This window comes from Dicentrarchus labrax, unplaced genomic scaffold (assembly GCF_905237075.1).
Source record: "Dicentrarchus labrax unplaced genomic scaffold, dlabrax2021, whole genome shotgun sequence".
Taxonomy (NCBI): domain Eukaryota; kingdom Metazoa; phylum Chordata; class Actinopteri; family Moronidae; genus Dicentrarchus; species Dicentrarchus labrax.
Window position 1 is genome coordinate 3,073,231 of NW_026136702.1, and position 22,270 is coordinate 3,095,500.

A 22,270-nucleotide genomic window follows, 5' to 3' on the forward strand; every position below is an offset into this window, starting at 1 on the left:
CCACAGGCCTAAACATGGAACATTCCCATTCCCCTCAGTTGTCTGTTTGGTGGTATTTCTTCTTAATATATTATGCATTTCTGGGAATGTTCAACTTTGGTTTTCTAGTTCTAAGAAGATTCCAAGAATCTTCACACAATGTACCCCTATGATTATGTAAATACCCGAAGGGAAAGTTGTTCCTCCAAGGTTGTTTGTAACATTGAGATTTTTACATTAAAATAATTCTAATAGTAGTTCTGCGAATCTGACTGATGATGTGGGATTGTTACACCATTTATGCTCCATGTCCACTGCACATATAGTTTGTACAGGGGGAAAATATTTTTTTACCAGGATGACAAAATCATGACCCGCCCTGCTCTACCTCTGACTGGCTTACCCTGACATTCTTCATGCCTAAACTTAACCAACTAAACCATGAAGGCAACAAGTACAAGCCTATCAGAGACAGAGTAGGCTGTTGGGATGCCTCTAGGTTGAGATCTCAAACTCACTGTATCCATTCAGGATGGCAGAAGTACTAGAAAGCTGCAGTGTTACAAAGAACAGATACCCCATTGTCTTAAAAATCTGTTTTATGTTCCTTCTAATACCAGACAGATCCTTCACTGTAGGCATTTTTAAAAAGCAATAACCCATCCAATAATCCTGTCTTGAGCTGTTTAGACATAATCATATAAAGAAATTCGACTTTTTCTCTTTTCCGAGGGGAGTACATCTTCTCTTTGAAGGACCTCCAGTACCACAAGTTTGCCAGTGTTGTGAAGGAGAGGTTCAGGGACCTGTACTGGGAAGACGACTTGCTGGGTGTATTGCACTGCCTGGTTAACTACAGCCCATCCACACTGTGAGTAGGATTTCAAACACTTGTGTCTGTGGCCCTGTTTACACCTGCCAATAACATGTGACTTGGGTTATCTGATCACAAGTGGACAGCTCTAAATGCAGGTGTGAGATCCCATTGCTCAGACCACATTTGGAGGTGGTCAGGGCCACGTTCTTTTAGCAGTGTTTTCACCAATGTATCCTGGGCCAACTCGAGGCGTCTGCGTAAGAGGAAGCATATACTCATTCATGCGGAAGCGGCGCCATTAAAGTGCAAAAAAAAGGGGAGTGTCAGTGTTCACACCACTGGAGGAGGAGGTTTAATAAAGCTAATAAGGCTTTATTTAAGCTAATAGGACCACTAGCTGCACGGAAATAAAGCTATCTGTCCATCAGAAAACTCACAGAGAGTTGAGGCAGCCGGAGGACATCAGGCGAAAAACCAGGAAAGAGTTTGTCCATGAAATATGATTCATTTTTACCAAAGTTATAAAGTGGTGTTTCTGTACAGTTATTTGTAGGGCTCAGCCTCCAGAAACACTGCCTCCAGCAACGTGAATTGTTTTTCTAACCTTATTGTCATTTGTGGTCTGATAAACAGTAGCCTAAATTGATCAAATTGAGGTTAAAAACAGTAACGCAGGTGGTCTTTTCAAACGGAAATGGTGTACGTGTTCATTTGCATTTAGAGCGGGGAAGTTAGATCCACTCACAAGCGGTCACTAGAGACGCATTCTAATGCCAGGTGTGAACTGACGTACTTGGAGCTGTCCACTTTTGATCGGATCACCCAAGACGCATATTAATGCCAGGTGTAAATAGGGCCTATCTTATAAAACTGACTGACAACAAACATTTCTTTCTAAATTTGGACCACACAAAGCAAATGTTGTCAATGTAGCCAGAGGCACAGCTTGTTGCCTTGGTCCACTGCTCTCTTCAGTAACCGTTTACTCCGTAAAGAGGGCAGGCTGAAAGGTCTAGCTCTGCAGTGAGCTGTACATCCTGCTGAAATGGGACATAAATCAGCAACACTTTAGAATTAGGCAACAAATCACACGCCTGAGTAATGCTGAGCTAATGAATGAACTGCAGGTTGATCATATACAGATATAATCATTAATGTTGCTCACTATTAAGAAATTATCAAATCACTCAGAGTTTATGTGATTAGTTGGCGATTAATGGATCATCAGATTGTGAATGTGAACCAACAGTTACTTCATACATTAATTCATATGCCACCAAATTAACTGGAATTCAGTTATAAAGAAAAGGGCGACGAGCCAAGCATTTGATCCTCTGTGAAAGCAGAACATTACCAGTTATAGAAACATGAAGCTATTCTTATCAAACTGGCGGTCAGATGGAAACATCGTCATTTATCTGGATGATCCATATTTTTTGTGGTTGTTGAAGGAAGTGGAGTGCCGCACGAGCACAGAGGAGTGCACTTAAACCATCTAGCAGGTGTCAGCTGACCAATCCGGGGAGGATGCACATGACCAGTCGGGATGTTTAAGCCGAATGTCACGCAGCAACATGTTGGTGTTTGCATATTTGACTACCAGTTTTGTGCATTAAATAATCACAAGTTTAGTTTGCATTACTTAAGCATGTGTTTTGTATTTTTTTTATTATAAAGTGAATACATATAAACTGAAATGATTGGTTGATTAATTATAATAACTATTTAAGAATCAATTAGTTGTTTATTGTGTGATGCTAAACATTCCTCAAAGGTGAAAATCTGATGCTTTCCTCTATTTTATATATTTAATTGTTAACTGACAACTGTTGGTGTATGGGTATTTTTTATTAGACATTTGAGCATTTTACTCGAAGAACTGGATTATGATCAGCAGATCAACTGATTGACAGTTGATAGTTACAGCCCTAATTCATATAATGTTGATATATCCATCTGCTGGTGGCAGCTGATTATTAGCCTGGTTTCAGACATAAATCTCTGCCCACATCTCAAATTTGCAGATCTTTCAGAGATTCCAAAAATAACCAGGTGAAAATAAAATGCAAATTCACTGTGATTATCAGGCTACCCGTACCTGATAATGGCAATGCAGTCCTTTCAAAACAGCACCATTGGACTGGAAATTACATGTTTCACACCACATTTTCACACATCAAAATCAACTGCAGAAGCTCAGTTGGAGAACAGATCGGTTTAGTACAGTTAAATTTTTAAATAGCGACAGGCTTTACAACACACCACAACAACATCATTTTGCTGTTGTTCCAGTGTCAACTCTGTGTTAAAAGGTAGATATGTATTACAGTTTAAATGACTTAATCATCCACAGTGCGGTTTAGATTCTGAGAGGTTTTATTATCATGCATCAGTTTTTAATCCTTAAAATAAATGACGATGTTTTTCAGGGACTGGGTTGTCTAATGAATCAAATCAGCACAATTATCCTACATTATGAGTTAAAGAGATTATCTTTGGTGTCAGAATAATTACCCCAAATTCAAAGAGGATGTCTTGTTAACAATACAACAGCCAGTGCTTCCGTCTCAACAATGAGAGGTCTACATTTGGCTGCTTATAGTCATATTTTTAATTTATTCTTCTGTGTGTTTCTGAAGAAGTGGCACACAGGATGATCCAGTCCTCACTGATCATGACCTGTCCTCCTCTACACACTTGCATATCACACCCATACACAGCATTCAAATGAGCATGCACTTCATACATAAACTTCAGCCTGCAGCTTCAATGGTTCCTATGGTAACGGCTTCGCAGTATGTTTGTTAGTGCTGGGGAGAATGTCTCGCAACATTAAAGATACATGTAAAGCCTCTTCTACATTGTTACTGATATGCTGACAAGTAGTCCTGAGGGGCTTAAGTGTATGAATGAATACATAGAATGAAGGTAACAAATTCCATGCTTTGCCCTTCTCTCTTCATTTAAATCTAAGTAAGAGAGACGAGCAGAGGGACGGACGCCTGTCAGTCCTCGCAGACATCTTTTTATCCAGGCGTTGCCATGCTCTTATGCTCAGGGCAATATGTGGAGAGACTCTTTAATCTGCTGTGGTAGGGAGACATCACAGCCATCCAGAGTGATAGACAGTCTACCTCTGGCAGTGGGCTGGTTCGCAGGGCTCAGCTGTGGAGGGTTATTTTTTCCATTGTTTCTCTGAGGGGATAGAGGGAGGACTGGAGCCTTTCTATTGAGGGATGGTCCATTCGAACTCTGACATGGGCTGGAATGGACTGTGTCCTTTCCGGGCGCAATAACATTTTATGGACTGATGTGATGTGCAAGTGTATCTGATCTGCAAGATGTGAGCAACAAGCTGCAAGATGTTTGAAATGAGTCTTTGGCTTTCTTGTTTGGTCCTCAGTGATTGTTGCTATGAGCGACTGTCTGTGTTTTGCTGTGTTTTTGCATTAAATCAGTAAACATCAGTAAATGCCCACAGCTGTAAAATTTTTAAGGCATATCCTCAATCCTTGCTCATCTGTGAAATTTGTTAGCTATTATGTTTTAGCGTTCTTTTGTCCAATTGTGCTTTTCATTGCATACTTAATTGCAAATGATTGGCATTGTTCTTTACATAAGTGCTAATTGTCACTAGCTTTCAGCGCACTGTGTGTGTTTTCTCTCTCCTAATGCGCCTCCTGCAGTGGCTCTAATGAGCAGCCTCCATCAAAGGCTGTGAAAAGGGCAGCTCTTACCCAACCCTTGATAGCCTCTGTCTGGGGAGGGAAGAGGGAAGTTTGCCTGCATGATTGTCTCGACCTGAATGGAAACATTCACACGTCCAGTCCTGCTGCTGTGGATTCTTGGGAAGCAACCGAGGCCCAATCCTGTCACAGAGAAAATGAGGCTACGCTCGAAGATTTTGAATTAAGAACGGAGGAGAGTCAACACTGTATCCATCAAGGTAGGAGATAGACTTTTTTTTTGTTTAGACAAAGATCGAAGCCATTTGAATTTGAGGTTATTTAAATGCTAATATTTAAGAACTAAAACTGAACCTTTAAAAACAGAAAACACAGTTTAACTGTGTAACTGCACTGCAGTGGTGGAGGTATTTTTAGATATTTCACTTAAGCAGAAGTAGCAGTTGTACAACATAAAAATACTCTCATTACAAGTCTTTCACTTAAAATTTAAGTAAAAAGTAAAGCTATGTCAGCATTATTAGTAAAATATACTTCAAGTAAAGATACTAAAAATGCAGAAAATGACCCCTGTTCTATTCTTTTATTTAATATTATTACTGATGCATTTATGTGTAAGTAGCATTTTACGTTGTAGCAGGTCAATATGGACTTTACTAATGTGCTGTTAGGTAGTTTAATCTATAACAGTGCAACATCTGTTTTGTATGTACAATCTGTCACAATCTGTAAGATAACTAGTAACTAAAACTGTCAGATAAATATACATAGTTAAGTAAAAAGTACAATATCTTCCTCTGAATTGTATTAGTATTTCCATTTCATGCTCCTTTATACTTCTGAGTAAAGTACAAGTACCTCAAATTTGTACTTAAATGTATTTAGTTACATAATACTACAATACTGTACTTACTGATTACTAATTATCTCCTCCTCAAACAAACTACCTCTAAGGTTTTTGGGGATTTGCATTTGATAGTAGATTCAACATTGCTTTCAGAAAACAAAAAAACCCCAAACCATGTGTGATGTTTTGATATATTTCACTTTATTTGGCTGCTGACTGAAGTCATGAGAGCTGTGACTGGCTGTTGGATGCTGTTCTTAAGATTGAAGCACATTCATAAGAGTCCAAGGCATGCTAGTAAACAAAAGATTTCCTCTGAAACCCTATTCCTGGCCAATGACATTCACAAGCACACACACACACACACACACACACACACACACACACACACACACACTCACACCCTTGCATCTGCGTTTGTTGTGCTGTTAAAATGTGCTCGACATGGGGTGGGGGTCTTTATTACAAACGGGCTCTTACAAGGTACTCGAGATAAAAAAGATAGATAAGAAGTTGAGCTTGAATTGCCTTTAGGCTCATCTGTTAAACAGTGGATGCATTGTGCAGCCATGACAGGGTTAGCAACAGATACCCCCAGCACCGCCCTCGGGTCTCTTAATGTGTTTTTATACCCAAATCCAGTTTGATTTTTTTTTTCACCCTCCATGTGATTCAGTCCCTCTCTCTTTCTCTTCCATTTCTCCTTTCTGTCTCCATTTCCCTGTTTACTGGTCTAGGTGTGAGCACGGACGGTTTGGACACTGGGGTCATGGAGGGAGGAGATCATTCAGCAGGGGGCAGCGATGAAAGCCCCTCTGAAGCTGAGTTTCTGTCTGGGAGAGAGGAGGGCCTGACGGGTTCCTGCTACGAGCAGATGAGCCCGGACTGCTCGGAGGACATGGAGGACAGTGATTCTCTGGCATCAGAGCGACTCCTCTCGCCTGGATTCAGAGCAGAGGGACGGGGCCTCAGCTTCAGCCCAGCCTGGGCCTTAGCCTTCTTTGGAGAGGATTGTTTTAGTCCAGAGGTGATCCAGTATGCAGTGAATCTGGGGCAGCACACAGGCTCACCGTGTCTGGATGTGAAAACACAGGTGGGTAAACCTGTAAAGCTTACTGCCTGTGAGTCATATTTGACCTTAACCCAAATGTGTTTGAACAAACAGCAGACTGCGTGAATCAGCTGATTTATTTATCACATTCTATTACACTAACACAACGTATGGGTGTTTTATGCAATGCATGTTGCAGTAGTAGGAGGGAGAGTAGTGTATAGCTGATATTCTGGATGCAGTAGTAAGAAAAGGTTTTCAGCACAACCGATACATTTCTACTGAAAAAATCTCTGAAATCATCAATCTCTGTTTCATTACTTTGTATATAGTTTGTTTATACACTGCAGATTGAAAATGTTATGCTTGGATTTTATTCAGTGGTTTCATTTCCATTCTTTGTGCATTTTATCCATGTATTATGTTATATCCAAGTGCGTATTGAATGCAGTCTCACTTCCTAGTTCCATTCAGCCCTTCACCTGCTTTGGTTTCGTGAATAAGTACAGGAATTATTTTTCAATTTGTTTTAGAGCGGGGCACGGTCAGGGTTTGGGGTAACTGGGACGAGAGCATGCGGGGGGGAATAATTGGCATAATATTCTCTTCTAACTGGATCTGAATATCAATGTGATGAACTTAGCCCTTGGCAGAGAAGGTTATTAAAATTTGTAAAAGAATATTAATGAATAGTCTTTGTGTTTGCGCACTTTGATGGCACCACTGTTTGTACAACAGCTATTAACACACCTTAAGAGCTGTGCTGCTGCGACTTCTCACTCATTTCACTTCAAAAGATCCGTTGCGCACTGTTGCCACGGTGAAGAGAGCAAAAAAAGGCAACAAAATGCTGCTCCGCACACAGAGTGGAAACACCCAAAGGCTTCTTTCAACGAAAGGCATGTGGTGTTATTTTAGGGCCTTTTGTCTGATTGTGTGTGATTCCCTTTGAACAGGAACTGCAGCAGCAGCTGATAATTGAAACAAGGAATCTGAAGAAAACGAGAAATTTCTACCAGAAGCTGATTCAACAAGAGCGAAAAAACAAAGGTTGGGTAGCCGTTTCATGACACTGCTAGTATACGCAAATGCCACGTGAAGCTTCCAGTATGATCTATAAAACAGTGTATGTGTCCAAAAGGTTCTGAGAGCAAACTGATGCTGTCCAAACTCAAGTCCCAGTTTGAAGAACTCAGGTCCAAAGTGGTCTTCTTGGATTGTGTGAAGAAATACCTTGAGGTACTGACAGAGCTCTACAATTCCCAACACTGCTATTTCTCATTCATTATCTAACAGCTTCCAACCTTTGATATGCTATCTTGTATTTCTGCAGATTCTAAGTGTGGACCAGTGGGGTTTGGAGGTTTCATTACTCCCTACTTTGGCTGTCTGTGGACCCGACTCTTTGGACCTCCAGTCCTCCGAGGACCCGTCTGTTCTGAGCTTTGGTACCAGCAAAGGGAAGAGCACTCTGCAAGCTGGATCTCCTCTGGGTTTCATGGCTTACCTCTACGCCAGGTATTATTGATGAGGCTTTAGATTAGAAATGTGCTAGCCAAAGCTTTTCTCTGGTCAAGTCATGAGGTTGTATGAACCCTGATAAAATCAGATCTCAAAGCGGTGTGAAGCTCATGTGATCCATTTCCCATGTTAGATTATTTATCCTCCCTGCTGCTTTTGATCTGGCCAACAAGGAGATTTCACAAGGACTTTTTACCAAATTACAGCAAGAAACTGAAGAACATCCTTGGTGGTATTATTTATACTACAGACATGTTTTTCTTAAAATAAGGACTTTCATTACAGCTCGTTTCCCAGCAATGTACTGCTGGTATCTGGGATGTTTTTAGAAATGCTAGCAGCAACTGAAACATCTTAAAAACTATTTGATAAACTGCAATGAAATTTTGTGCAGACATTCATTCCTCAGCTGTTGAATCTACTTTTCATTTACCACCACCAGCAGGTCAACAATTTACTTCATTTAATATTTGTTTATAACCAAATACCTTCAAAATGAATGACACTCCCATCAATCTCAGCTGTACTTGGTGTTCATTGCTATGTGTTGATAACACGCTAAACTAAGATGGTAATCATGGTTGGTAGCATTGCCAACAGAGCTGCTTACCTGGCTGTTGACTCTTAATCTGGTTCATAAACTGTACTATATATAGTACTATTTATATATATATATATATATATATATATATATATATATATATATATATATATACTTTTAATTTTCAAAAAGGCTCAATTTCCTAAAACCCAGTGCAACTCTATGGCTCAGAGGAATATGATATATCAGGCTTTTTGTTTCTTTTAATGATAATACGAAAAATATAGAATAATCGTATGCACATTTTCTGTGGTCTGAGACACTCTCCGTACTATTACTATTAGGCTCAGCAATACATGTACAATAAATGCATTGTCTTTCAGTAAACCTTATTCCTCACAATACAGTACCAAATACATTTCAGATGTAATTCCTCTCCCCAGCTCTCTTGCTCTCCCACTCTCGTCACACTCTCTCTGTTGACACTAGTCGTGCCATTGGTTATATAGATATTCATCTATCATCCCTAATTTTAATGTGATCTGTAAACAATGACACAATCACTGCTACTCTTAAGTCTGACATTTCAGCGTCTGGTTTGTTATCTGTTGCCATGGGAAACAGCATCAACAATTGGAAATAAAAGGACACAGTCCATGAATGTTTTAGCTCCTGCTTCCAGCTGAATCTGTTTTATTACTTCTAAAGGCATTTATGAGGTTTTTTTTCAGTTTATGTCTCCAAAAGGTGGCTTATTTAACAGCTTAGTCAATGTATTAGCATTATTACAGAAAGCCTTTGTGTATATACTTGTTTTGTTTTTAGTGAAGAATCTCTGATTTTGTTGTGTTTGGTTCTGAAACCAAACCAAACCTACGCCCCTGAACAGAGGGGATCTTCACGAATTCCCATTTGTCTGGCAGCTCATGAGACCCAGTGACAATGTTGTGATTTTGGAGAACTTCAGTATGACGCGACTGCTCCCAGAAGGCACCATTAATGCATGGATGCTTATCTCCTTCATTGTCTTTCCCACATGGTGAGAGTGCTTGAAAGGTCCACCAGGAGACGGTTAAGGAATGACCACGATAAGAAACTAAAAAGAAAAGATGATTCTCTGTTAATCATGTGTTTATTTCTTGAAGCTGCAGTAGGTAATGTTTATAAAAATAACTTTAATCACATTTGCTGAAACTTTCACTTTATCCTGACAGTAGCACACGAGACAGATAATCTTTAAAAAGATTGCAAGAATCCACCGCATCTCAGAAGCAAGAAAGATAGTTGATTGTTATTTCATTTCCCAGGTCGTCAAATAACAACGCTTCGGGTCAAGCGTCAGTATCCAGGAATGAGACTCAACCGTCAACTATCTTTCTCGGTTCTGATGTGTTGATTTCATTCAAGCACGGTGGATTCTTTTCATTAGGAACATGAGGAGAAGCCAGAGGAGCCTGGTTTTTTTCCACAGATTATGTTTCATGTACTACTGTCTGCATATAGCAAAACCTTGATAATATGACATATATTTATATGTTTTAAAGTTACCTACTGCGCCTTTAATTTGTAGTGGAATGTATAATAAAACATTTCACTAAATGGTGTTGAACTGTGTTGTTTTTTGAACTGTTCAGTGGCACTACAGTATGTTCCTTTTCATCACAGAAATGCTGCTTTGGAGGGCTTCATCCAGCAGTTCCTGTATACCTACCGTTTCTTCTGCACTCCTGAGCAGTTACTGCACTTCTTAATGGATAGATTCATCAGTGCTGCAAGGTACTGTATATCTAGTAGCTGATGTTTACATAGAGAAACAGCTAGAATACAGAACAGTATGCCAAAAGAAACCCATGGGATTCTCCTGTCCAGCCTCTCCTGTAAACTTGCACTAATTGTGTGACGATTTATGTTTGTTCCACACCAGACAAGGGCCAGACATGTCAGGAGACAGCGAAAAGATCTTCCATCGCAGTTTGGACGTGCTCCAGTTCTGGATAACAGACTGTAGACAGGTGGACTTCACACCTAAGTCCAGCCTCGTGGATACAGTAGAAAACTTCCTTAATACTGAGGTAAGCACAAAAGCGTACATATTGCTCAGCACTTTACAGAGATGACCTGTCAGTCAAATGGCTCCACTTTGACAAACTGTGTTTTACCCTGGTATTTTGAGCTCCTGAAGGTGGCAGTTTCTTCTCATGCCACCTACACACTTCATCTGTTAATTATAATCCATGTTTGTGCAGTTGTAAGCACCGAATTTACTGTGTGTCAACATAGTTCATGGGTGAGAAAGTCCACTGGACACTGGCATTTAGAACCGCAAAAGTCAAAGATTTCATGAAGTTTACAATTCAAATTAACAGTGCAGAATCTTCTATACGAGAGCCTAGCATAATGTATCAATTAAAACATACTTTTGGTTTAAGATGAACTCTTCGTGAAATGCACAGTGTCTACTTTCGGTAGTTCTGCGTTTTGTTTTTGCACAGGTGATTCCTGTGGACAGCCGAGGGGAAGCCCTTCTTTCTGCTCTCCACAGCCCCCCATGTACGAGTTGGAGCCAAGGAAGATGGAGCCTGATCAGCTTTGAGGAAGAAGATGATTCTTCGTGTGTGCATTCATCTACTGAGGATCTTGGGAGAAAGGTCAGTATAAAATGGTGACAAGTTATGCTATGCTTTGTTTTTGTAAATGCTCTCATCTATCCTTTGGCTCTATCATCAAAAATAAAACTAAAGTGATCTTTTAAAAAAATAAATCACAATGTATCACCTTGCTTACAGATTATTTCCAATACACAGCCCTAAATACGATACAATAGAAAAACTATTAATCTTGCAGTTTGATGCTATGTATTAACAGCAGGTTCAGTCCTTGTTGATTAATCCAAGATTTTCTGGACTGAGCTTTTACTTCTGCAGGGGCAACAAACATCCTGCCAAAATCCATACCCTAAATTTAATTTGGGCACATATGCTGAATCTATTAGGTCTTTATGTAGAGAAGATTTATTGCAGCAGAACTTTCTGGTGATGAGTGAACTGTATTTTAAATACAAAATCTCATTTATTGATTCTACTGTCTCGCTGCTATTCACTGAACCCTGCATGACATACAAAACAGCCTCCCTTCCTCTATTACTGTATTGTCGGTGTGTTTACATAATTCAGAGCACGTATCCTGTCTTGTCACATCTCTCTTTCTCGACTCTTCAGTGGAGATTCTCAAGAGTAGTGGAGCCTTCTGCATCCCTGCCTAAAGAGAAGGCCTTCTCCATTGCTGCGGCCCTGCCTGTGCCTTGCTACGGCTCCATGGTGGATGACCTCTCCAACGTCTGCCTGCACAGTGAAGAGCGACTCCCTTTCAGCCAGAATGAATACAGCGCACAGCACATAGCCCAGCAGCTCACCCTCCTGCAGCAGGTACGCACACATACTGCACAGTGCACCCCGCCACCTTGCACTCAAGTTGTTGTTGTCTCTTTTCACCACTAGAGGGAGATATTCCCCTATGAATGCATAGTAGTATTATCAATATGTCAAGTCCTGATCTAATATTGAAGTTGTACCTTTTGTGACACAGGAAATGTTTCAAGGATGTCATCCAGTTCATTTCCTTAAATCCAGAATACAAGCAGTCAGGGACAAAGTCTTGACCCCAAACAAGTGAGTATAATGTCACCAGCTTTACTTATGTCACATATAAATCGGTGACAAATCAAAAGAAAAAAAAACATCAGAAACTTTATTTGTAACGTGCTGTTTCACCACAAGCCTCTAGAACAGCTTCGGTTCTCCTTAGAATAAATTCTCCAAGTCTCTACTGGCCAAACAATATGCCCTCATTTGGTATTTTGATAAAACAAAATTTCCCATAGTTTCCCTTGGGTTAAAAGCCAGTGACTCTGAAGGCCATAACATTTGATTCACATCCTTTCCATTCAGTGAGACTGTATGTCCTCTATGTTAGCATCCACATTTTGTATGTATAAAGCACAGTATGCAGGGTTCGGCTGACTTAGTAGCGTGTGCATCATGTGTACAGTGAAAGGAACAGTGAACTGTCATTATGTAGCTGCAGCTGCATCTGCCAGACAGATAGACTATAATGTATAGTGGTCCAGATGTTCCAAAAGACAAAAGTAAGAAAATCTATAGATAACAATCTCATGAAGAGAGATGCATGAGACTACTGTGCCTCGTTCTACACCAGCCAACAGTGCCAGGTGCTGAAATGAAGTATAATGAACTACTAAATAACTAATTTAATTTAAAAAATAGCATAATCCACAAGTCCCCCTTGCATTCAAACTGTTTTAATTCAATAGCTTTAGCCTGTTTGAAAGTAACAGATTTGTGTGTCTCACAAACAGAATGTCAATTTATTGGTGGCATCAACAGAAATATCATGCTGATGCCATTTTTCCCTAAGGCACCTTCTTACTTTAGTTTACTTAATTGCACCACTCAGTATCAATACGACAATAACAACAACAGCATTTTAATTCATCCATAAATGATGCAGGCCACTAGGCTGTTGACAACCTTTTAATTACATCGCTAGTCTCAAGTGCAACACAGAACACACATTTTGTGTGAGTCGTAGAGCAATCATAAGCTGCTGTTCTCTTTTAGTCCTTGCTTAATAATAGGGTGAAATTACCTCGAATACAATCTTTAAAAAGGCAGTTAAATCAGTTGTATTCTTCAATGAATCCGTGCCTGTAAAATTAATAATGCTGTGGCCAATGGTTGAAGGTGATTTCTGAGCCCTGATTTATGCTGTATATCTTTGGTAAAATGGGGTGAAATCTATTGTATTCTATTAGTATCATACTGTATATAGATAGAATATGTGAAAAATACCTATTCAAGTTTTTTTTCCAACCAACAGTTGAAAACCTGAATACATAAAAAAGAAAAAAGAAGCATACTTCACATTTGAGAATCTCCAACCAGCAGATGTTTGCCATTCTTGCTAGATAAATGACTAAAACAATTAATCAGTTATCAAAGTTTCTGGCACTTAGTTTTCTGATAATAAACTAATCAATTTATTATGTCTTCAGTAATAACTTCCTGTATTGATTTATTTATTTTTTCCCCATCAGGAATGTGTCTCAGCACACCCCGCCAGCAGAGGGCAGCAGCCTGCTTGTTTGTGACGGGACGCAGTCAGACAGCTACCTCCAGCAGCTGCTCATGTATGCTGACAGTGTCACTAACTGGATCTCTGCTGAAATAGTCATCTGTGACTCCGTCAAGGTGAGAAGAGACATAACTCATGAAAGTAACAGGGTCAGCTGGGAAAAAAGGCAGCCATTACTGTCACAGCTTGGGCTTTGATTTCTCATTGGACACAGACTCTCATGTCAGTCACAGAATTTCCCCCTGTGTGCTTTCTGTTGATTCCCTAGTCTCATGGTTGAATGGTTTATAGACAGTTAGAGAACAAGAACATATGGGTCTGAAATCTGAAACAGTTCTTTATTTAATTATTTATTGTTTTAAATATATTTTTGGGGCATTTTTTATTGCCTTTAATTAATAGAGCTAGCTGTAGAGCAACAAGAAACGGGGGAGAGCGAGAGAGGGGACGACATGCAGCAAACAGCCACAGGCTAGACTCAAACCCATGGCCCATAAGCTGTCATTTGTGTCTTACAAAACGTTGAGAAATTCATGAAAAATAGATTAAATAATAGATAAATAAAATAAATGTCATACTTCCTCATGCTTTCACACACCATTCAAACTTTGAAATGTTGAGCTCATTTACAACATCTGTGCATCCATTCATACTGACACGACAGCTCGAATACTCCAACTGACACTTCGTACTCAAACTAATGGCAATTTAACTGCTGTCACCTCTTTAAATGATGATGTTCAACTGCTTTCAGTGCTTACAGACAACATTTCAATTACAAAGTCTCAGCTGTCACACTTCAGCTGATTTCACCTGCTTTTGGGTCCTCACTTGTAAAGACTAGGGATGGTAACATTTAATGATTTGCATCGATACACCCACATAAAAACTGATAATGCTTGACTAAAACTTGATTAAGAAAGTGTGCACTGGATACAATTTGGGATGATCTCAGAATTCATCGTTTCTCCGATTTATTTATATTTAAGGCCCTATGCCTTTATTATTTAAAAATTGTGACCAATGATTTTAAGTTTAGATTGAGTCTTCCTCTCTAAACCATTTCTAAAGCTGCTTAAGAGCAACCAAAGAAATAAAAAATAAAATAAAATCGCATTGTGTTGAATCCAATAATGCTATATTGCACTCATAGTTGCTTCATATGTATCTTTAATGTATCAGTGCTCCAACCTAAACTATAGCTCACAATTAGCACCTCAGATGCATTTTAACATTTCCAGTGTTTGCACCTGCATTTTTCAGCATAACCGAGCACACCTGCATTAACCAGTGCGCAATGCATCCATAACCTTGACAACATATAGTATTTTTCTTGTTTCCAAAGGACATGCTTCATTATGCAGCCTCCTCTAGAAAAGCAGACCACTGTAGCATTTGCATTTCGCCTTGTTTAGCAGTTTTTCATTGCAAGCTCTACTCTGTTGCAGACACAAGTTGCTTTGCTGACCAAGTATCTGTGGATAGGGAAACACTGCTACGAATCGAGGAACTTTGCCACAGCCATGCAGGTCCTTGGAGGTCTGGAGAATGTGATTGTCAGGCAATTACCGGTAAGGCTGCATATCATAAATTCCTCCTCACACAAGTGGTGAGTTTCTGTATTAAGTCAGATGCCCTCGAGCTAAATGTTTTCTTCAGCTGTGATAGAACGGGTTGGTGTTTAATTAGTTTCACAAATGAGAAATTAGCATTAATGCATTCAAATAAGATGTAGATAGTGTGAGTGCAGTGAGGAAGAATGTAGGCCGTGAATAGGAGTAATTGAAAAAGCTCACAATTAAAAGACAATAGTGTTGAGAAAATGAAAGAACTTTTCATATTTCCATCTGGAAGCGGGTTATATTCTTTGACTCGTGTTGCATTGCAATCTCTCTTTCAGAGCTACTAAATAAAACTTCCTCCTCTGTTGCCAACAGGCTTGGAAACATCTGTCTTCCAAGGTGTGTGAAATCCTGGAGGAGCTACGAGCCGTGCAGGTGTGTGTGGGTGTGTTTGAGCAAGCACACACGTATGTTGTTTGTAACTGAAGGCTAGGCTGGTCACATATTGTGAAACTGGGCTGCAGGGCAAACAAATCAATAGAAAAACAGCTTCAAGCAACTCTGCTGTATGCTGAGGGCTTACACCTGGCTCTGCTTCTGAAAGTTACCCTCAAAAGAACCTGATGCATCAAACATTATGCACCACTCTCTTAGCAACTTTCCTATTTAACTGTAATTAAGAGAAACGAGCGTACGCTCTCTTGGTTTTGAAATGTAAAGAGGTTAAATTTGTTGAAAAAAATCCTCTAAGAGTCTTTCAATCATATTACACCGCTACATTGGACACGCTTATTACTGCGTCAAGCACCTGAGACTTTGGCTTAATTGGAATTTTTCTAAATGTTCTATTCCAGTAAGAACTCATTTATTTACTGTGCGGAGAAATTGCTCTCTCCTCAGGTGTTTCTGAAGAGTGACGACCTGTGTCTGATGGGGGGAGAACACACGAGGAGGAGGCCCACCCTGCCCTCAGTGCACATCCTGGCCATGCACGTCCAGCAGCTGGAGATCGGAGCCTTCACACTCACTACTGGAGCTTACAAGTGGCCCAAGCTCAGGTGAGGGGAAGTCTGCATCATTTCTGGGTCGGTAGGAATCGGCCATTGTTTTGTCCGTTCCATTTCCGCTTTTATCTCTTAGCTTCCAGTCTCTGTTACCAGCTACAGTTAAGAGGATTCTTCACTCCTGATCAGTTCGCCGACTATATATTCCTCAACGTTGGGAACACACGTTGACTGTTTTGTTGTTCCTACGAGCTGACACCACCACATCTACCGCAGATATCGAATAACAAGACTATCTTTAGTGGTGTCATCTTCAACTGGCTTACTTTGTTTCTTGACTTGACAGCTCAACGTGAAAAATATAATTAGCAGTGCAATGAACATTTGCATTCTTACTGTCCCTCTGATCTGACTGCTTGCAAGACAAGTGGTTACAGGATACGACTTTTATAAAACAAAGGGAAGAAAAATGTGTTACCTCCAAACGCCCTATGGAATTTCAATCTATGAATTATTAACAGTATTGATTAAATTTGATAGTAATTAATTAATTATTGGAATAATAAGTCTATGTCATGGAAAGCTGGACTGATTTGTTGAACCTCAAACAGGTATTTGATGTTATGGAAAATCCTGTGTAGTGTAATAGTGTACACAAAAACATCAAAAACCAAATGAGTCTCCACTCACTGTGCAATCTGTGCTTTGGAAGAAGAAATGTGTTGGCGCACGTTTTTATTGCCACACTCAGACATTTTCTGTCACGATGTCCTATTTTTATGTATACATATTAGAAAAACACAAATACCAATGCATCCTGACTAATCACTGCGGCTTTTAACTAATCACATGATCCATGCATTATGTTTGAAAACTGGTCCAATCCTTGTCAAAATGTAGATAAAAAGTGATCATAAGCATCATTCCCATTTCTGGTGTAGACAGGAAGTTAAAAGACAAAACATCTCTGTGGAGCACTTCCTGAGCTGAGAAACAAGTGGACCGACGCCCTGGCTGCTCAGTCCCCTCCCTTCCTCTACCATTACAACCATGATTTTACCGCATGCTGGAATTTGCACCCATTTTATTTCGTTAGAGGTGTGATATTGATGAAACGTGCTTACAGCCAGTGAAATTAGCCTCATGTCTATCCTTGCAGTGACACAATATATTAACAGTGTCATTAACTCATAATTAGCTCTCTCCCCATATCCCAAGTATCCATCTATGACAAAGTCGGCCAACTCGCTATGAGGACGCTTTTTCCCCGTGTCCTTCTCCTTCACTCCAATATGGCTGACCAGATGCTGAGGTCACAGCGAGTGGCGGTTGGATGGTAATGGCACAGCTGTTGAATTTGGGTTGTTGGTAGAGGTGCCAGTGTTGCACCAGATGGCGCCGTGGGATGGGGTTTGATTGGAAAAGGGGTTTCGGGCCAGATGCTGAGAGGCAACTGGCTGTATCCAGATGCTGAGGTCAGGAGATCTAGCAGGGAAAGGCAGAGACACAGCTGGTTACTGTGGACCCAGGGTTACCCCCGCTCTCTCCAAATCAGGTCACAGGCAGAGCTTATGATGCTGCTAAGAAGAACCCGCGGTATAATATGCACCTAGTTATGAATTATTTTCATGTTTACACTTTTGCTTTTTTCTATATTCCCATTTCATGTTGCTCCATCCTTTCATCCACCCATCTGTGACTCTAGGAGCATAGCAAAGGTTGTGAGTCAGATCCACGCCTTCCAGGAGGCTGTGTACCCCCACAGCCCGGACCGGGAGCTGCAGGCCTACCTTCGGCGCCGTATCGCCCGGCTCGCCACCTCTGACATCCACCTCTTGGCCGCCGACAACGATGCCAACTTCCAGCAGTCCAGCGAGCGACAAACACGGAGGATCCAAGACACGCTGAGGAGGGTTAAAGCCACTTTCCAGTGAGCCCTGACCCAGTCACATCTCACAACCCAGAGCGAGACGACACAACCAGGTCAACACCCCATGTCCAAGCCCAGACTGAGAGTCCATGCTTAAGCCACAACCCACAGATGCCTGTGCTGTCCTGGCAACAGAGAAGTGTAGACTGGGAAACGTTTTGTGCTGTTATATGTTCACTATTTGTCAAAGGCCCCTTACATTAAGTCAATAATATCAGTTTAGACTCCCGGACAAACTTTATTTGTAACTCACGCCTTTAATATTACACAGGTTCTGCTGTCGAGCACATGTAGTTTCTGTTTGATTTTGATAATAGCATTTTTCTTCCACACAGAGAAGTATGTTTGTAATTTGCAATGATTCTTCCTGCGCTCATATGCTGACATGTCTTTAATCATCATTTGTGAATTTACCCTGTAATTTAGCTGTTAAGGCCTCTATATAATCATACATGGACTGAAGGCTGGATTACCAACATAGCAAAGTGGGAAACTGTGCGTGATAATATGATCAATTGTAACTTTTTGGGGGAATATGCACCACTAAAGCACGATAGCGACTAACGTGCTGAGGGCCTTTAGGTGGAATGCTACTTTTTTAGCCATGCTGCATGGCTGTTGAAGTGTCGGTCGACATCGATATTTTGTTCAAATATTCATGGTCAGCAGAAGACCTATTGACTTTGATGACCTCTTGACTTCCCCTTTATGTTTCTCACATTCATGGTTTTGTGGTTTTGGATGGATTGCCATGAAATGTGATATTTAGGTTATCACGTTCCACACAGGATAAATTTGAACAACTCTGTTACTTTGGTTTCTGACCAAATATCTGCACAACGAATAATGTGTTTACTGCTAATTCACAAATGTTAGTATGCTAACATGTAGGGATGTAACAATACACTCAACTTCGATAGAATTCACAATACTGGTTTCACGATGTGACTTTCTCAGAATTTTTTTTAACAAAATGAGATTGAATAAAAATTCTGACTGAAAAAGATTCCTTTATTTCTCAGACAAAAACCTGCTTAATATATTTTCTTTATCAAATTATAGAATCCTTTCTTGTGTTTGTGAGGTAGGGTAGAAACTGTGCAAAACAATTTCCTTTGTTAAAAGTGAAACTGATGTTTTTGCGCCTTGATACAGCTACTGACAAGAGTGCCGCAGGACTTCAAACAAGCAAACTCAAAATTAGATAGTGAAAGCGAGGACACATTTGGTCCATGAACTCTGCCTGGATGGTGCCTGATCCACTGATATTTTAAGCTGACTCTGGAGTTCTCTTTGGATTCTGTTTCAACTTCTTCACCGCAGGTCACTGCATGCATTATTGTTGTTTTTTCAGCATGCCCTGTGGCCCCCACTGCCACAGTGCATTCAAAATGAATGTGAGGAGGAATGTTTTTGCTGCAGCGCCTGATTTGGTCTAAATCTGCCTTTTTAATATATCCTCACAGAGCCGTTAGTGTGGTTGGAGTCTCTTAGAGCCGGTAATGCTAGAAAAAGAATCCCTATGATGTGTGTGAGTGCCTTGTTACATAATCTTGAGGCCCTGTCTTGAAGAATGGTCTTGGGTCAAGATCTACTTTAGACCTTCATTATTTCAGCTGATACTGTGCTTATAAGGTGCATATCCCTAGATTAGATTCAATTCAATCATATCACCACACAGCAAACCTGGGGACATGTTTCATTCCAGCACAGAAACTGCAGAGAAAAGGGATGGAATGGGGGGTAAATTGGGGCCTAGCAGGTTAATCCAGCCATGTCAAACATTTAGATAACATCTATTTGAGGTTGCTGAATCGTGTTGGACTTGTAGGAAACAAGATAACTGTTTATTGATCATATATTTTGCTTAATCTACAACACGTAGTCTCTATTTGTTTCACCAAATGAGATTCATATGACTAGATTGATAAATTAATATCTAATATTAATGCAATTTAAACAGCACAATGTGAAATAATTGCATTTATTCTCAATAGTGTGTCGTGAAGGCCGAAAGCTAGACAAGCTTACTGTCATGACAATACCTTGCCATTACACAGAAAATGATAGAACATAATGAGATGTCAGTGTGCAAAATGTTATTTGAGGAATGATGTTTAGTCAGTGTCTATTTTTCTATTGTGCTGCCCGCTCTCTCTCTTCTATGGGATTCGGCCGTGAAACACACCGTGGAGATGGAATGTGACGTGCTCCGAAGATTCGCTTAATTTAGCCAAATAAATGAGATTTTATAAGCCCCGTCTTGCCAAAGTGTATTATTGTCAGACAATACCCGTGGTAGACTGGCTGTATGGCAGGTTACAGCCCTGTTACATCTGTCAGCAGATATGGAATGTGGTGGGAGGAGCTGAAGCTGCTCTTTCTCTCCTATGGGGATTTAAAGTGTATGGTAATGACTTCATCAGTGAAATTAGTGTGCTTTCTGGCATTTCCTCTTAATTATCACTGGAGGATTTGCTGTGTTGTAATGGCTGCATCATATTTGAAGTCAGTAGGCCTATACAAAACCTGACTACAAGGGCTGTTGGCTTTATTTCCTCTGTGTTTGGGGCCTCACAGACTCAACATCTATATGTAAAAACAATCATTATAAAAATGCATTTGTCTTTCCTTTTGAAAGAACCCTTTGTCTCAAACTGTGCTTGCACATTTGATGAAAGGGACTCAATGTGGAAACAAGCATAAAGCATTGTTATTACATCAACTCACAACATATTTCATGTTTTGTATTCTGTATGGACTATGCATGAACAAATATATATTCATTCTGTTGTAGTATCCAGCCACAGTCTGCAGTCATTTACAGACAGAAATGTACAGTATGTTGTCATACATAGTAATATTGCATAGAATATTTTTGGGGTCAATAGACCTGTTTTGAACAAACTATTATAAAGCTTCAATAACATAAAACAAAATATATTTATTTGTGATTTGGAAGGAGCAGTGCTGCCCAACTGTCAGCTCTAATCACAGTTTTACAGCAGATGAAAATCCATTAATTTACAGCCGGAGTCTCTGAGACCCCAAATCCCAAAAATAAGAAATGCTTCATTTTCAGTGGCTGACTTCTGAAACATGTCATTAATTCAAAATCATATTTGTAAGCCATTCTCAGAAAATTAGAAAAAGTAATTAAATATCAAAGTGATAAAGCAATGAGCTGTTAAAGAGGGCTCTGGGAAGTGGTGAAATCTAACTGTTTCATTTCATGCTGCTTTATACTTCTGTTTAACTGCATTTAAGTGGGAAATATTACTATTTTTGCTGCACTACATTTATCTGACAGCTACGGGTACTTTGCAGACAAGACCTGTAATCATGTAATTAGCTCTATCCAACAACAAGTACATCAATTACTGTACCTTGCACCACTTTAGCCTTATACATTAAAGTGCTTCCTACAGGTTTATGCATTGGTATTTATAACCCAATAATAAAATAATACATTGGGATGGGGGCCATTCTTTTGCAAAATGAGTAATTTTGATACATAAAGTAGGTCTACATTATGTCAGTAACACATACTTACATACATACATACATACATACATGCATACATACATACCTATAAATGCAGGACTTTCACTTATAGTTGACTATTTTTCCAGTGAGGTTTTGATACTTCTACTTAAGTTAAGGACTGTCTTCCTATACCACTGACCTGGGGTCTCCAGGAGAGTGAATATAGTTCATGAATAACCTGAAGAGACTCATTTAAAAACACCAGGAACTCCAAAATGTGTTGATTTTATTTGCTATGTGAGTTATAAATAATACAGAACTGTTATGTCACTTCCAAACAGCACACAGAAATACTACCTATTGGATGCTTTATCCAGGCTCTAGTAAAAATTAGAATACAGTCACTTCTTGTAGCTTTTCCTCTGGGACAGACGGAACCCATGCAGGCAGAGCTGAGGAAATAGGCGCAGTGTGGCGGCGACGTCCCGGGCGCTTTTTATTGTTATCTAACGGGATCAGGGCGCATCTTCAAAGCCTCACAGATAAAGAGCCCCAAAAGACTGAAGGGACTCCTGCCTCCACTGCGACAGATCACCGATAAAAGAGACAACCAGGCCCAGCCTCTTATCTGCTTTGTCATATAACTAAACGATCAGTTTAGTGGCATTGTCCCTGAGCTGCTGCCTGCAGAGAGC

General features: G+C 40.0%; 1 protein-coding gene across 3 annotated transcripts in view; it reads left to right on the plus strand.

The window, feature by feature from the left end:
• Window positions 1-20,344, plus strand: part of LOC127379306 (kinase non-catalytic C-lobe domain-containing protein 1) — a 40,611-nt gene extending 20,267 nt beyond the window's left edge. The window contains exons 16-31 of one of the 3 annotated variants that reach the window (XM_051428747.1): window positions 712-850; window positions 4,483-4,742; window positions 6,067-6,422; window positions 7,337-7,430; window positions 7,522-7,619; window positions 7,714-7,898; window positions 10,108-10,218; window positions 10,367-10,514; window positions 10,935-11,090; window positions 11,661-11,867; window positions 12,028-12,110; window positions 13,556-13,709; window positions 15,042-15,164; window positions 15,531-15,590; window positions 16,056-16,213; window positions 17,865-20,344. In XM_051428747.1, the coding sequence (XP_051284707.1) occupies window positions 712-850; window positions 4,483-4,742; window positions 6,067-6,422; window positions 7,337-7,430; window positions 7,522-7,619; window positions 7,714-7,898; window positions 10,108-10,218; window positions 10,367-10,514; window positions 10,935-11,090; window positions 11,661-11,867; window positions 12,028-12,110; window positions 13,556-13,709; window positions 15,042-15,164; window positions 15,531-15,590; window positions 16,056-16,213; window positions 17,865-18,093 (2,561 nt within the window). In that variant the 3' untranslated portion in view covers window positions 18,094-20,344. Of the gene's footprint in view, window positions 1-711; window positions 851-4,482; window positions 4,743-6,066; window positions 6,423-7,336; window positions 7,431-7,521; window positions 7,620-7,713; window positions 7,899-9,365; window positions 10,051-10,107; window positions 10,219-10,366; window positions 10,515-10,934; window positions 11,091-11,660; window positions 11,868-12,027; window positions 12,111-13,555; window positions 13,710-15,041; window positions 15,165-15,530; window positions 15,591-16,055; window positions 16,214-17,864 lie in introns of those variants that run through there. The other 2 variants (XM_051428756.1, XM_051428766.1) reach the window with 2 other exon arrangements.
• Window positions 20,345-22,270: the final 1,926 nt, after the last annotated feature.